The sequence below is a fragment of the Amblyraja radiata genome, chromosome 4, assembly GCF_010909765.2.
Source record: "Amblyraja radiata isolate CabotCenter1 chromosome 4, sAmbRad1.1.pri, whole genome shotgun sequence".
Lineage (NCBI taxonomy): Eukaryota > Metazoa > Chordata > Chondrichthyes > Rajiformes > Rajidae > Amblyraja > Amblyraja radiata.
Genome location: NC_045959.1, coordinates 50,885,605 through 50,901,708, shown reverse-complemented (window position 1 = coordinate 50,901,708; position 16,104 = coordinate 50,885,605). Strand labels below are relative to the sequence as shown.

Sequence of the window (16,104 nt, the reverse complement as noted above, 5' to 3'; positions counted from 1 at the left end):
GTGTGTTTCATATCTTAGTCACACATCAACTTAATTACATGTAATAATTAATTGCATGTTCAGACACAGGGCTAATGTAGACACAAGGAACTGCAGATGCTGGGATCTTGCATAGAATACAAAGTGCTGGAGTAACTCAGCGAGTCAGGCAGCATTTGTGGAGAATGCTTCAGATGACGTTGGAAAGGGGTGATGTTTTGGGTCAGGACCCTCTTTGGACTGATAGTCGTAGGTGGGAGAAAGCTGGAGAAGATAGATGGGGTGCGACTATGTCTGGCAAGTGATAGGTGGATTCGGATGGGGGGGGGGGGGGGGTTGTGGAAATTGATTGGCAGATGGGTGGACAAAGGCCGGAGACGAAAAGAAGACAAGAGGGTCTCAGATAGGATGAGATGTGGAGTGAAAGGTAAAGCTAGAAGGAGCAGGGAGGGAAGAGGAGTTGGGATAGTGGGAGAAATCGGTGCGCACTGCTGGGATAGGGGAGGAGGTTGGCCACGGGAAAGGGTGAGGTGGGGGGGAAGTGAAAAGAAGAAAGAAAAATAGAAAAATGTGGGGTGTTAGCTAAAATTGGAGAATGTTCAAATAAATCTTAGGGGTAATTTGGATTTCAAACCCCTCGGTTGCGATTTCAGAATTTTGTTGAGAGTTCTGAGAGAGCGGCACGGTGGCGCAGTGGTAGAGCTGCTGCCTGACAGCACCAGAGAACCGGGTTCGATCCTGACTGCGGGTGCTGTCTGTGTGGAGTTTGTACGCTCTCTCTGTGACCACGTGGGTTTTCTCCGGGAGCTCTGGTTTCCTCCCACACTCCAAAGACGTACAAGTTTGTGTGTTAATCGGCTTCGGTAAAATTGTAAATTGACCCTAGTGTGTAGGATAGTGTTAGTGTTCGGGGTGATCACTGGTCAGCACGGACACGGTGGGCCGAATGGCCTGGTTTTGTATCTCTAAAACTAAACTAAAATAAAGTACAGCTATTTTATAGAAGTTCTCCTCCTCTCTTCTGTGAGAACTCTATGAGACCCTCTCATTGCTCCCGCTCTGTGATTCCTGCCACTCTCCACAGCCTTTCGTACAAACTTTCTGATGCCCTAAGAGTACCAAGGGGACAGAAGGCGCCCTATGAAGCCTCTCCAGCCTGTCATACCCTCAGAACATAGAACAGCACAGGAATAAGCCCCTCAGCCCACAATGCCTGTGCCTGCACATAATGCCAAGTTCAACTGATCTCATCTGCCTGCATATGAGCCATATCCCTTCATTCCTTGCACATCCTTGTGTCTACCTAAAACCCTCTTGAAACGTTACCATCGTATCTGCCTTTACCACCACCCCTGGCCTCCACCACCCTCTGTAAAAGAATTGCCCCGCACATCTCCATTATATTTCTCCCTCTCACCTTATAGCTGCCCCCTCTAGTGTTGGACATTGCCACTCTGGGAGAAAGGTTCTGACTAATCCTATCGATGCCTCTCATAATGTTATATACTTTCTATCGTCTGCCCTCAACCTCAGACGTTCCAGAGAAAACATTTATCCAACTTCTCCCTGTAGCTGAAACCCTCTAATCCCTTGACAGAAGGATTTGGTCTCTCCATATCTACCTATGTTTAGAGATGCAGTGTGGAAACAGGCCCATCGAGTCCACGCCGACCATCGATCGCCCGTACACTAGTTCTATGTTATCCCACTTCCGCAATTTGCCAAGGCCAATTACAGAACAAACACGCACGTCTTGGGAAGGTGGGACAAAACCGGATAAAGGCCCAGGCGGTCACAGGGAGAAACAGGCACACACACAGCACCTGTAGTCAGGATTGAACCAGGCCTCTGGTTCTTTACTGCTGCCCTATACCTGTATAATAGAGCTAGATTTTGCAATGATAGGCGTTAATTAAGCACACAGAACATAACAAAAATACTTAAAATATTATACACAGGGGAGGCTGAGGGAGAGAGTTGTACCATCGGGTCTCCATTTTAAAGTAATATAGAATTAACACTTCCTGGGTTTCTGTTATTGTAGCTGTAATTTCTTTTAACATTGTACAAATTGTACAAGTTATTCCGGACACATGAAAAGTATATACTCACAGAGACATAAAACACCTAGGTATAAAATATAAAGCAGTGTAATAGTTACTAAAAAGGACATGCCTTATTGCTACAGCAATTTTTGCTTATTTTTCAAACGGTTCCACCACTTGTTCTGAGAATGTGATTTGCATAAATTATTCAAGTCTGAGAAATTTTCACACATCTCAAATTCTACAATATTTAAAATAAACTTTTCTAACATATCTCTTTATTAAAAGAGAAATAAAAATGTAATTCTCTTAGGCCAGACACAAAGGTTTACACCTTAGGTTTTTTTTTGTTTCTGTTTCTACTGACTTGCACAATAATAACTGCAGATGGTACAAGAATTTAAGAACCTATCTAATGGTACTCGACACTTCCACAATGCCTGGCGCATTTGTGAAGGTCAATGAATGACCAAAGAATTACCAAACATGTATACTTCTAGCAAAAAAACCTTGGTTCCCATAGAAATAATTCCACGTCGCTTGATTGGATTCTAATATGTTAAAGCTGAAAATCCAAAACAAGGCATGATCTTGCAACACCTCATCACCTGTGATCTCTTCTTGTAAAGGTAAGTGGTTAGTTTGCATAATTTATACATTTGTTTTTTTTTTACTAAAGAGCGATTTCCTTCTTTATAAACCAGGAAAAAAAACCTAAACTCTACAGATAAACGTCCTATCTGCAGCCACAGCTGTAGAAAGAGGTTTTTCGACATAAAGCTGTACAATGCAATCAAACATACTTACATCTTAGCTCATTTTACAAGTACAGCCATAATCAAGGCACAGAGATCATCTACAAGTATTCTTTTCAATAAAGTTGTACAAAATAATACATTTTACAGTCTGTACAAGATAATAATCCAGCAGTGAAACAAACAGAAAAATAAAGGAACAAATGCTCGGGCTATCAGCCTTTTCGCGAGTCAACCCGAAGAGGTCACGATGGACAACTTGAACAAACATTAGTGTGTGGTGGTTTCAACCTAGGTGGCTAGGCCAAAGCAGTCCCTGTTCAAGATCTAACGTGTGATGAGACTCCAAAGCTCCAGGACCTCAAAAATATCTCCTACAAGTAGGACTCAGACATCCTGCCTCTTTACTATTCCTGTGCCTCAGTTGGCTTAAGACGAGGTCCTTTTTTCAGCCGAACTGCAATTGTTAACGCAGAAAACTGTGAAACTATTAAACGTTCTGGGTGCTGCTACATTGTGTGATCTTCCTCGATAGTTTATTTGTTTTAAATTACCCTGATGCAAAAAAGTGCATTGTCGTCCTAATATATATTTTCCCCGTCAAGTACTCTTGAGCATTGTGTTGTAGAGAAACCCAGAGAGAGAGAGAGAGAGAGAGCGGTTGGTAAATGGGCTGTGGTCAGTTGCCCAGTTGCGGGGCGGGAGGACAGGGGGGGGGGAACAAGAGTGATGAGTTTGTAGGGAGATGGGTCTGAGGTACATACTCAGACTTCTGTCAAGACACGAGAGGTAACCAGAGGTCTCGGTGGAACCAGGGGGTGGGGGGGGGGGGGGAATACGGCGGAGTTTTGAAGAAGAAAACAAAACGAACACAGAGCGTGGTGCACTAAATAAAGTGAAGTCAGGAATGAAGAACAAAATGGCGTCGAGAGAGAGAGAGCAACATTGACACACGTCTCTCGCATTTCTTCCACCCCTGCGCGGGTCACGTCGAGGGTACGGAAACCAGCAGAGTCCAAAAACCAAGGGGTCAGATTGATTCTCCATCATAACAGCTCATATTGCCGCAGGTGCATTCTCTGAATAATGTCCCGACAATCGTTGAATACCCTGCGAATGTTTTCTGTGTCCACCGCGCAGGTGAAGTGCGGGTAACAGTAGTGGCGTCCATCTCCGCTCGCTGTACTGATCCTCTGCAGGAAGAGAGGGAAGCCTTCAGACGAGAGATACAGCACGGAAACACCGAAGACAGTGTCAACCAGGATCGGCGGTCCCTTCCTACACAGCGTTGAAACAGGTCCTTTGGCCCCACCGATCTGCAGTGACCAGCGATCCACCCTGTACACTAGATCTACCCCACATACTAGGGATCATTTACCGACATAACCTACAAACCTGCACGTCTTTGGAGTGTGGGAGGAACCTGGAGGAAGCCCACGCGATCACATAAACTCCGTACAGACAGCACCCGTAGTCTGGATGCAACCCGGGTCTCTGGCGCTGTGGGGCAGCAACTCTACCGCTGTGCCACCGTGTGGTGCTCTGCTCTAACACTGAGGGTAAGACAGTGGGAGGGATGGTGCTTCTGGTAGTGGACTGAGGATGGACTCAGAGCTGTGGATGTCGGATGAAGGAGGAAGGTGAGGAAAATGTTTTGGCATTTTACAAAGAGAGTGGTTCTAACCTGGGATTTCAGGGCTTTGTGGAAACAGAATCAATTAAGCGCAATTGGGTAGGCGGGAACGATTGGCTGGGTTTTTGACTGAATTGATTGATTGAGAGTATGGAAACAGGCCCTTCAGTCCACCGAGTCCAAGCTAACCATCGATCACCCGCTCACACTAGTTCTACAAACCGGAGGCAATTTACAGAGTCTAATTAACCTACAAACCTGCATGTCTTTGTGACGTGGGAGGAAACTGGAGCACCCGGAGGAAACCCACGTGGTCACAGGGAGAACGTGCACACCCCACACAGACAGCAGCCATGGTCAGGATCGAACCCAGGTTTCTAGCGTTGTGAGGCAGCGGCTCTACCAGCTGCGCCACTGCGGGGAATTAGCTGGGGATTGGGGCTGCTCCACAACGGGTCAGCATTGACTCGATGGGCTGAATGGCCACTATGACACCTCCCGCGATGGAATACTCACAAGAAACTCGTCTCGTACAAAATATTTTGCTCTTGTAACTCTGGCATCTTCTCCAGGTTCTGGTGTTGCTGCTCCCAAGACATAAAAGGTACAAAGGTCACAGTCTTACAACAGATTTGTTGACTTTTCTGGCAACTGCCAAGGGTCACTGAACCGTTCAATGAAGTGCAATGTTCCTCAGCTCTGCAGGACGAAGGATTCACAACAAGAATCCTGTACAGATCAGGAACAGCAGGTTCTTGATCCAACAGGATCGTGGACAACCCTTTCCCTGCTCATTCCCCATATCCCTCCATTCCCTGGATTCCAAAACACCTGGTGCTGGTTTCCATGTCCCCAATGATGACGAAATATAATTTAGTTTACAGATACAGCGTGGAAACAATCCATTCGGCCCACCGTGTCGATCAAAGATCACGTACACTAGTTCTATCCTGCACACTAGAGGGTAATTAACCTACAAACCTGCACATCTGTGGAACGTGGGTGGAAACCGGAGCACCCGGAGTAAACCCACACGATCCGGTGAACACAATGCAAAGATAACAGTACAAGTCTGGAGCTCTCTGATGCAACAATTGCAGAAATAGATTATAGAAAAAGAAACACACACACAAAGTGCTGGAGGAAACTCAGCGGGTCCAGCAGCATCTCTGGAAGACAAGGATAGGCGACATTTCAGATTGGGACCCTCAAACTGAAGAAGGGTCCCGACCTGACATGTCAGCTATCCACATCTTCCAGAGATGCTGCTTCGCCTGCTGAGTTCCTCCAGCACTTTTGTTTCCCTAATTAGTTACTGTAATTGTTGCTTGAGTTACTCTAGAACTTGTGCTTTTTTTGGTAAACCAGCATCTGCAGTTCCTTGTGTCAACAGATTAAGGACGGTGGGACAAAGGCAGATGTGATTAGCCATGACCATCGTGGCGTCTGTTGATCTACTCCTGGTTCTCATGAAGTCATAGAGATACATATGCCCACTGACCAACATGTCCCATTTACACACGTCCCACTTGCCAGTATCCCTCTAAACCTGTCCTATCCTTGTACCTGCCTAAATGCTTCTTAAACGCTGCGATAGTCCCTGCCTCAACTACCTCCTCTGGCAGCTTGTTCCATACACCCACCACTCTGCGTGAAAAAGTTACCCCTCAGATTCCTACAAATTCTTTCCCCCTTCACCTATGCCCTCTGGTTCTCGATTCCCGCACTCTGGGCAAGAGATTCTGTACATCTACCCAATCTATTCCTCTCATCATTTTATACACCTCTAAAAGATATACACCTATATATATATATGTATATATACATCCTTCTGTACACCAAGAAATCGTCCTTGCTAGCTCAACCACTCCCTATAGCTCAGGCCCTTGTATCCTGGCAACATCCTCGTAAATCTTCTCTGCACCCTTTGTAACTTGATCAACATCATTCCTGTAACATGGTGTCCAGAAATGAGCACAATACCCTAAATGTGGCTTCACCAATGTCTTATACAACTGCAACATGACCTCCCAACTTCTATACTTAATACTCCGACTGATGAAGGCCAATGTGCCAAAAGCCTTTTTGACCACCCATCTACCTGCGACTCCACCTTCAAGGAACTGTGAGGGGCGACCATAATCACTGTGAATGGTGGAAGGCGCTTGGTGAACAGCCCCGTCCCATTCTGCACCCCCCTTCCTGTTCCTAACGGGACTCAGGGACACTAGAAGCATTTACCGTCATCTGGAGTGGTGTAACGCGTGTACTCCGGAAAATAGTCTTCTATTTTGGATTTCCCCGCCAGCACTTTCTCCGCCAGTAGGTCTTGTTTGTTCAGGAAGAGGATGACGGAGATTGTTCGCAGCCACCTAGTGGAAGGGAAGAGCTGTGAGTGCACAGGAGACCGGCTGACACTGTTCCTAGGAGTCAATATCACCAGCAACTTGTCATGGACCACCCATACTGAAGCAATGGCCAGCGCCTCTACTTCCTCAGAAGGTTTAGGAAGTTCAGCATGTCCCCAACAACACTCACCAGCTTCTACAGATGCGCCGTAGAGAAGATTTTATCGGGATGCATCACAGCATGGTTTGGGAACAGCTCCATCCAAGACCACAAGAAATTGCAGAGAATTGTGGACACAGCCCAGACCATCACACAAGCCAACATCCATTCCATTGACTCCATTTATACCTCATGTTGCCTCGGCAAGGCTAGCAGCATAATCAAGGACCAGTCTCGCCTCCGGTCACTCCCCCTTCTCCCCTCTCCCATCAGGCAACAAAACACACACCTCCAGATTCAGCAACAGTTTCCTCCCAGCTGTTATCAGTAAACGGAACCATCCTACCAACAACTAGAGGGCGGTTCTGAGCTATTATACACATTATTGAAGACCCTCAGACTATCTTTAATCGGACTTTACTGGATTTTATCTTGCACTAAACATTATTCCCTTTATCCTGCATCTGTGCACTGTGGATGGCTTAACTGAAATCATGCATTGTCTTTCCGCTGACTGGTCAGCATGCAACAAAACGCTTTTCATTGTACCTCGGCACACGTGACAATAAACTAAACTATGACTAAAATAACTATAGTTATATCTGATGCAGTAACAAGTATACTATCAGGTTGCATCATAGTTTGGTTTGGTAACACTGGCAAAGATTGTAAGAAATTGCAGAATGTTATAGATGTAGCCCAGTCCATCACACAGACCAGACCTCCCACCATTGACTCCATCTACACTTCACATTGGCTCGGAAAAGCAGCCAACATAATCCAAGATGTTCCACCCTGATCATTCCTTCTTCTCCCTGCTCCCGCCTGGCAGAAGGGCCTTCTCCCCATATTCCCTGACTCCGCTATTTTTAAGTCCTATCTAGCTCTCTCCTGAAAGCATCCAGAGAACCTGCCTCCATTGCCCTCTGAGGCAGAGAATTCCACAGACTCACCACTCTCTGTGAGAAAAAGTGTTTCCTCGTCTCCGTTCTAAATGGCTTACTCCTTATTCTTAAACTGTGGCCCCTGGTTCTGGACTCCCCCAACATCGGAAAACATGTTTCCTGCCTCTAGCGTGTCCGAGCCCTTAACAATCTTATATGTTTCAATGAGATCCCGTCTCATCCTTCATCCTGACAGCAGAGCCACTCATGCGGACCCTAGGTGGAGTGGCGGTGCTCCTTGCCCTCCGGACCCTGGCTACAAGGGACGCTCCACTGGTCCCTCTACCCTCAACAGGAACGACGCTGCTCTTGGCCTTGGCATCCTTCTCCAGGTCGTCTAAGAAGGACCTGAGCTGACGCCGGTCGTTCCCCTTCACCTCCATGCCCCTCCCCCTCCTTTTGAGGGTCAGGTTCAGCGAGCTATGTTTGGCCACTGTAGGGAGGCCAGTCTGGGCCGATGTTGGGCTCCTTCGATGGCCGTGATGAACTGGCGGATTTCCTCCACCAGAATGAGTAGAGTACCTCTACCCCATTGTGGACATTGGACTTTGTCTATGAAACTGATGCGCTACAATGCTGAGAACTATATTCTGCACTCTGTATCTTCGCCTTTGCTCTATGTATTATACTTGGCTTTAACATGATTGTATTTATGAACCGTATATGTAAAGCGTTTGAATCTTCCACTTTGCTCTATCTATTGTACTTGAGTTTGATCAGATTGTATCTACGCGAAGTATATTTGATCAGTTTGGACAGCATGTAAAACAAAGCTTTTCACTGTACCTTGTTACACGTGACAAGAATAAATGGAAACCTAAATGTGGCTCAAGCCTGACTAGCTCATTAATTCACCCCAGCCTCCGTTCCCACCTCCACCTTGTGCCGTGCAGTTAGTTCTAATTGTCAAATTCTTAAGAAACTTCAAGTTATAGAAAATCATGTTAGAAACACAATTGTATCAACGGAAAATAACGGGTTAGGGGCTCCAGAGTATCAGACTCGCAACAATAAAGCTATTGTTCCTCCAGGATTTACAAAAACAAATATCTTTATAATTGCTATAGTTTATTTTAGTTATTGCACATTAATACTAATGTCTGCACCTATCATTGTTTAATCGAGGATCACAGCACGAGTGCTAATAGAAGTGATTGCTTGTTAATTTCAATGACTAACCGCAGTGAAACTATCAGCTATGATCCAAAGGGACAATAGTGTTTAATTACTGTGGGGAGGTTACATGGAAACAGTCTTTCTCCTAGACTGTTTTTCCTCAGGATAGTTTTTTTTCTGCTTGTTAATTTGCAGAGTATTTTTAAGTGGTTTTCCAGTTCCTGATCAAAATCACATTAGAACCATTTTGGTTTGTGTTATACCCTAATTCCCTAATTCATTAATCATGTTATGTCCAATTTGTGTTACTGACGTGCATGTTTTAAGCAAAAGTTTTAGTTTAGTTTAGTTTAGAGATACTGGGTGGAAACAGCCCTTCGGCTCACCGTCCACACCAACCAATGATCACCCGTGCACTAGTTTTATCGTGCACACTGCCCCAATTTACAGAACCCAATTCATCTAGAAACCTGCACGTCTTTGGAGTGTGGGGGGAAACCGGTGAACCCGGGGGAAGCCCACGCGGTTACAGGGAGAATGTACAAACTCCGTACAGACTGCACCCGCAGTCAGGATCGAACCCAGGTCTCTGGCGTTGTAAGGCAGCCACTCTACCGCTGCGCCACGGTGCCGCCCCTTTCAAAGGACAGCTTTAAAAGGTCATGGACGTCAGATCTAGAGACACTTTGTAAACTCTAAGACAACGCTAGAAAGAGCGGTGAGCTTAGGCTTTCACCCTACCTGTTGTTCCAGATGCTTTTGAAGAGATCGAGAGCTTCTCGGAGTCGATTGGTGTTGTTGTCTTCCCGTATCACCATGTTATAGCTACTGCTGGCCACCACAAAAATGATAGCTGTGACGTCTGTGATTGGATGGTGGTAGGCGACCCAGTGCAGTCCATGTAGGGGCAGGAGGGGACAAGGGAGAGGAGGAAGAGAGCAGGAATATTAGGGGGGCCAGCAGCCAAAAAAAAACAATGACAACTGAACTCGCTCGCTGCTGCAAGGAGCCCCGTGGTGGATTTTACAACCAACTGATGTAGTTTAGAGGTACAACACTGGGCCCTGAGGTCCACTGAGTCCGTGCCGACTAGCGATCATCTATATATTAATTCCATCCTACACACTAGGGACAATTTACAGAAGCCAATTAACCTACAAAGTTGCACGTCTTTGAAATGTGGAAGGAAACTTTAGCACCTGGAAAAAACCCACGCCGTCATTGGGAGAACATACAAACTCTGTCCAGACAGCATCAGTAGTCAGGATGGAACCCGGGTCTCTGGCACCTTGAGGCAGCAGCTCTACCACAGAGCCACTGGGCCGTTCTAGAACTTAGTTTAGTTTATTTACCAATACAGTGTGGAAATACTGAGTTCGCACCACCCAGCGATCACCCATACACTAACTCTATGTTATCACAGTTTTGCATCTAACACAAGGGACAATTTACAGAAGCCAATAAACCAATTCACAAACCTGTACGTGTTTGGAGTGCGGGAGGATACTGGGGGCACCTGGAGAAAACCATGCATTCACAGGGAGAACGTACAAACTCCGTACAGACAGCACCCGTGGTCAGTATTGAATCCGGGTCTCTGGCGCTGTGAGGCTGGGCCTCTACCACAGCTCCACCGTGCTAAGAGGCAAGGGTTTGTATTTGAAAGACTCCTCCCTGTTTACTAACCATTGAAGCACTGAATCCACTTCCTCCTCTCGTCTCTCTGTCCTCCCACGTCGAACATACTGGAAGAGAGAGAGACGGCACAGTTGAGCTCCATCATAGTGAAACACATGCAGTCCAGGCTGGGTCACAGCAACTATTACACAGTGACTTCACAACACTGATGACAGAAAATGTTGCCATTTTGACAATAGAATGATTTTGTGGTCTCTGCACTGTGCTGAAAGATGCTCACTGTTCACATCACTTTCTGCTGGAAAATACGACTCAAAATTCATCCACAGCGAATGGATTGATGAAGCTTATCCTGTGAACAAATTAGGAACCAAGTTCACCGCCGTAACCTCCAACTTTTCCAATCCCACACTGGTATTGCTCAGAGCTTGGAGAATTCTCGTTGGTATCTGACAGTCAACAGATATTACCTTACATATTCTTCAGAGATGCTGCCTGACCTGCTGAATTACTCCTGCACTTTGCGTCTTTTTCTGTAAACCTTGATCTACAGTTCCCTACACACTGGGGGGCAATTTACAGAAGCCAATTCACCTACAAATCTGCACGTCTTTGGAATGTGGGAGGAAACCGGAGCACCCGGAGAAAATCTACGCGGTCACAGGGAGAACATACAAACCCCATTCAGACAGCACCCCTAGTCAGGATTAAACCCGAGTCTCTGGCGCTGTAAGGCAGCAACTCTACGGCTGCACCACCGTGTTGCCCCGAGCCCTCGGATAACGCCCTGAACTAATCACAATCTGTCACAGCTGGGATTTAACTCGTCTAATCTGTCTGATCAGTTTTTAAATGTGCTAAAATCTCAATGTCACTGGATGCACATTCATGTGGCTGTAGTACCACATCACTCCGCACATTCACTTGTTAGGGAGTACCTATGTACCTGTCTCCCTTTATTATTACAGCCAACAATGGATCATTGTGGGCTCCACCTTTCCTAGGTCATCGGTGTCGGCTTTGTTCTGTACCTTTTCATACCTCTCCTTTCCCTCTCCCCTGATTCTGAAGAAGGGTCTCGACTCGAAAAGTCACCTGTTCCTTTTCTCCAGAGAAGCTGCCTGACCCGCTGAGTCCATCTTAGGGGGCAACTATTGTAGTAAAGCCATGGTCCCAGCACAGAGCTTTGGAAAGACTACTGATCAATGTTGACCACTCTCTCCTTGAACGACATTCAGACAGGAGCATCGGGCATGATTCTGTTTGAAGAGAGCTTGCACAGCAATGTTTTTCTTTACTTGAGGAAACCTTTGCAATCAGTGGGTATTCTCATCACAATATTCAATGCATGCTGAGGATAGAGGCTAGTATCTTTTGTAGGAGGCACTTTATTCCATCTGTGGAACTCACCAATCTTTCAATTGATTGAAAGATACAGCATGGACACAGGCCCTTCGGCCCACCGAGTCCACACTGACCAACGTGGTGATTCTGGTTCACAGAATCCAACTAACAGATATAGGCAGATGGGGTAGATGACATAGGTCGATGCAGGTAAATGAGAATCAAATCATGGAATAACCCTAACCTCATTGAATGACTTATCTGGCTCGAGGGAATAGTGACCTACTCTTATTCCCACCTACAATCGTATGGGGAATCCCTCTCAGACTGCGTTCTCAGCCCCTTTCTTTACTCCTTGTACACCCACGACTGTAGAGCCATGTACATATCCAATTTAATTTTCAAATTTGCAGACGACACCACCAATATGGGTCGGATATCAAATAATGATGAGACGGAGTACATACAGGAAGGAGATTGAGAACCTGGTGTCCTGGTGTCGAGACAACAACCTTTTTCTCAATGCGTCAGCGGTTATGGGGAGAAGGCAGGAGAATGGGATTAGCAGGGAGAGATAGATCAGCCATGACTGAATGTGTAGTAGACTTGATGGGCCGAATGGCCTAATTCTACTCCTATCACTTATGATCTTACTTATGATCAATGTCAGGAAAACAAAGGAGATAGTGCTGAACTTCAGGAAGCAAAGCAGTACACACTGATGGCACCGAAGTAGACGTTTGAAAGCTACAAATCCCAAGGAGTCAATATCACCAACTTCCCCAGGACCACCCATATTGAAGCAATGGACAAAGCCCACCAACACCTCTACTTCCTTAGAAACCTTAGGAAGTTTGGCAAGTCCTCAACAACTCTCACCAACTTCTACAGAAGGGCCGTAGAAAGCATTTTATCAGGATGCATCACAGCATGGTTTGGGAACAGCTTCATCCAAGAAATCCAGATTCAGCGACAGTTTCTTCCCAGCTGTTATCAGGCAACTGAACCATCCTACCAGCATCTAGAGAGCGGTCCTGAACTACAATCTACCTCATTGGAGAACCTCGGTCTATCTTTGATCGGACTTTACTGGCTTAATCTTGCACTAAATGTTATTCACTTTGTCCCTTTATCATGTATCTGTACACTGTGGGCGGCTCGATTGTAATCATGTATTGTCTTTCCACTGACTGGTTAGCACGCAACAAAAGCTTTTCACTGTACCTCGGTACACGTGACAATAAACTAAACTTAAAATCAACCATCCCCCCCTCTCCCATACGGCATTATTTTCTTGTTGAAGGGACCATTATTGGGAGAGTTGGAATGACCTTGCCACGGTTGGAATTACAAGTGTGATCATACTCACTGAAAATTTACTTTGTCAACTTGAAATCTTGTTTCAAAAATCCCTGATGTCAAAACTCTGCATCGAAGCAAATCCTGTCGGAATGAAAAAGAAGGCCATTCACAAATAATTCTGGCTCATTCGAGGCTCTGCCAGTAAACCAGACAACAGACTCGTAATTAATAAAGGGAAGACAAACTTCTTTACACAAATCATGTCGGAAGGAACTGCAGATGCTGGTTTATACCGAAAGTAGATAAAATGCTTCATAACATGCTGGAGTAACATGCCTTGGCTTACTCGATCTCCAGGTTGCCAAACATTTCAACTCCCCTTCCTATTCCCATACTGACCTTAGACACACAAAAAACTGGAGTAACTTAGCGCGTCAGGCAGCATCTCTGGAGAAAAGGAATAAGTGATGTTACGGGTCGAGACCCTACTTCAGACTGAAGAAAGGTCTTGACCCGAAAAATCACCTATTCCTTTTCTCCAGAGATGCTGCCTGACCCGCTGAGTTACTCCAGCACTTGTGTCTATGTGTGTATTAACCATCATCTGCAGTGTTTCTACTACATACAATGATAATACTTTACTCAGTTACAATGGCCAATCGGCAATAACGGATACCATTCGGCCCCCTATCATCCATTTTAACGAGGGTTTAATATATTTACCAGGATGTGAACAGTTTACAGTTTAATTCACTCAACAGAAACCCACAGAGTACTGTGGGCTGGAGGTAACAATACATCTATTACACTGTGGCCACGCACAGGTTAAAGATTCAGCCACTCACCTGATCAGACGGGGAATAGTCATTTTGCTGCACTTGGTCAATTCTGTCTAAGAAACTGGAAAAGAAAATCAAAATATCGCAGTTTAACTCCGTTTTTCATAAATAGAAAGGAATATAAGACTCTTGTTTGCAGCAAGGTGGAGCAGCGGTAGAGTTGCTGCCTTACTGCGCCAGAGACCAGGGTTCGATCCTGACTACGGGTGCTGTCTGTACGGAGTTTGTACATTCTCCCTGTGACCGCGTGGGTTTCCTCCAGGTGCTCCTGTTTCCTTCCACACCCCAAAGACCCGCAGGTCTGTAGGTTCCTTGGCCCTCTGTAAATTGCCCCTGGTGTGTAGGGAGTGAAGGGTGAACTAGGATCAATGGTCGGCATGGCACATCAGGAATGGGGAGAATTTACCTGGACGCTGTTTCTGGAGGCAGTGACACCCCCTAGAGTAACTGCTTCCAATGTGGTCCGTGGTCACGAGGAGGGTGTGATTATTCGTGAGGCAGGTAGGGGAACAGGGGTGAGGACTGAGTTAGAGGAGCCTCAGCCCTTGAGCTTGTCAGGCGTGTCTGAGATTCCTGCTCCCTGTGCAGACGAGTGTTGGGGCTGTAGGAAGGATGAGCAACCTGACATGGTGTGATTCAGGAGGCCATTCGAGAGGAGATGGGGGGAAAAAATTGTCGTTGTCATTGGGGATAGTATAGTTCGGGGCATTGACACTATTCTTTGTCGCCAGGATCGAGAGTCCCAAAGGTCTGGTGCCCGGGTTCAGGACATCTCGTCTGGCCTGTAGAGAAACTTGGAGTGGGAGGGGAAAGATCCGGTCGTCGTGGGGAATGGGGAAAGAGGTTCTGCTGAGGGAATTTGAACAGCCAGGCACCACATTGAAAAGCAGAACCAAAAAGGTAACAATCTGTGGATTGCTACTTGAGGCGTGTGCAAATTGGCACAGGGTTTAGATCAGTGTTTCTTAAACTATTTCAGTGTCATTCACCCTTGAGTCTTTATCACAAAATTTCATTCACTCTCGACTCAATTTTATTATGTTTTTTTGGTAATTTTCGTCTTATTCTCCCTTGTGTATAATTTTATATTTAATTTATTTTGTCACATGAGCAAAAAACATAAATTAACTCATTTCTTAAGTGTTTATTTTATTCAACTTTTTGAACATCCTAAAAATATGTAAAGAAAACTAGGTGAAAAAAAAGTTTATTTACCACTGGAGTTGGAAAATCATTCTATTAGAATGATAAAAAAACCATTCCAACATGTAAACACAGGGCTTCAGCCCCATCCTAGCCTTTCGGGCTTTGATTACTGCAGTTTTTTCTTGGAAAACTAGCTCAAAAAACCATGGAGTATGTGATTTAATATATTAGTATCCAACTAATATAACTTTGTACAGCTCTCCCCAAATAAAGCTCACAATACCACTACATATCAACATTGGTAGCTAAATTGCTACACAAAGTAAAGTTACAGTTCAACAGTTGCCTATGGGGATCCTCCAGTGTTGCCATTTATACATTTATGATCCCACTAGCTCGTCTGGTCTTCCCAAAAAGGTTATATTACAGTAAATTTGGGAAATATCCTGCTACTTTGAAATTAGAAAATCACAGGTAGAGAGAAAACAGCATATGAAATTTCTAGCTCCACTGCCATTAAAAGCAATCAGAGTTTACTAACCACTCTCATGGCAATGCCTTTTTTAAGTATAGAAAAAATATATAAATATCTGAATAAATTAAGTCATTCACCCTTCATTCGCCACTCTAGTTTCATAATAAAATAATTTCATTCGCCCAAGATTGTAGAGTTGAACGTGTGGCCCAAAGACTGGTGTGGAAGAAGGGGTTTGAATTTGTGGGACACTGGCACCAGTATTGAGGAAGGAGCGAACAGTTCCAACGGAACGGACTCCACATGAAACCAGCTGGGACCAGAGTCCTGGCAAACCGCAAAACCAGGGCTGTGGATGGAGCTTTAAACTAAATCGTGGG

General features: G+C 45.4%; 1 protein-coding gene across 2 annotated transcripts in view; it reads right to left on the bottom strand.

Moving 5' to 3' along the window:
• Positions 1-2,008: 2,008 nt before the first annotated feature.
• gnal (G protein subunit alpha L) overlaps positions 2,009-16,104 on the bottom strand; it is a 221,368-nt gene continuing 207,272 nt past the window's right edge. For both annotated transcript variants that reach the window (XM_033019397.1, XM_033019398.1), the window contains exons 6-12: positions 14,110-14,164; positions 13,332-13,405; positions 10,667-10,725; positions 9,722-9,842; positions 6,654-6,784; positions 4,929-4,996; positions 2,009-3,972 (exon numbers count right to left, since the gene is read on the bottom strand). In XM_033019397.1, the coding sequence (XP_032875288.1) occupies positions 3,826-3,972; positions 4,929-4,996; positions 6,654-6,784; positions 9,722-9,842; positions 10,667-10,725; positions 13,332-13,405; positions 14,110-14,164 (655 nt within the window). In that variant the 3' untranslated portion in view covers positions 2,009-3,825. The remainder of the gene's footprint in view (positions 3,973-4,928; positions 4,997-6,653; positions 6,785-9,721; positions 9,843-10,666; positions 10,726-13,331; positions 13,406-14,109; positions 14,165-16,104) is intronic.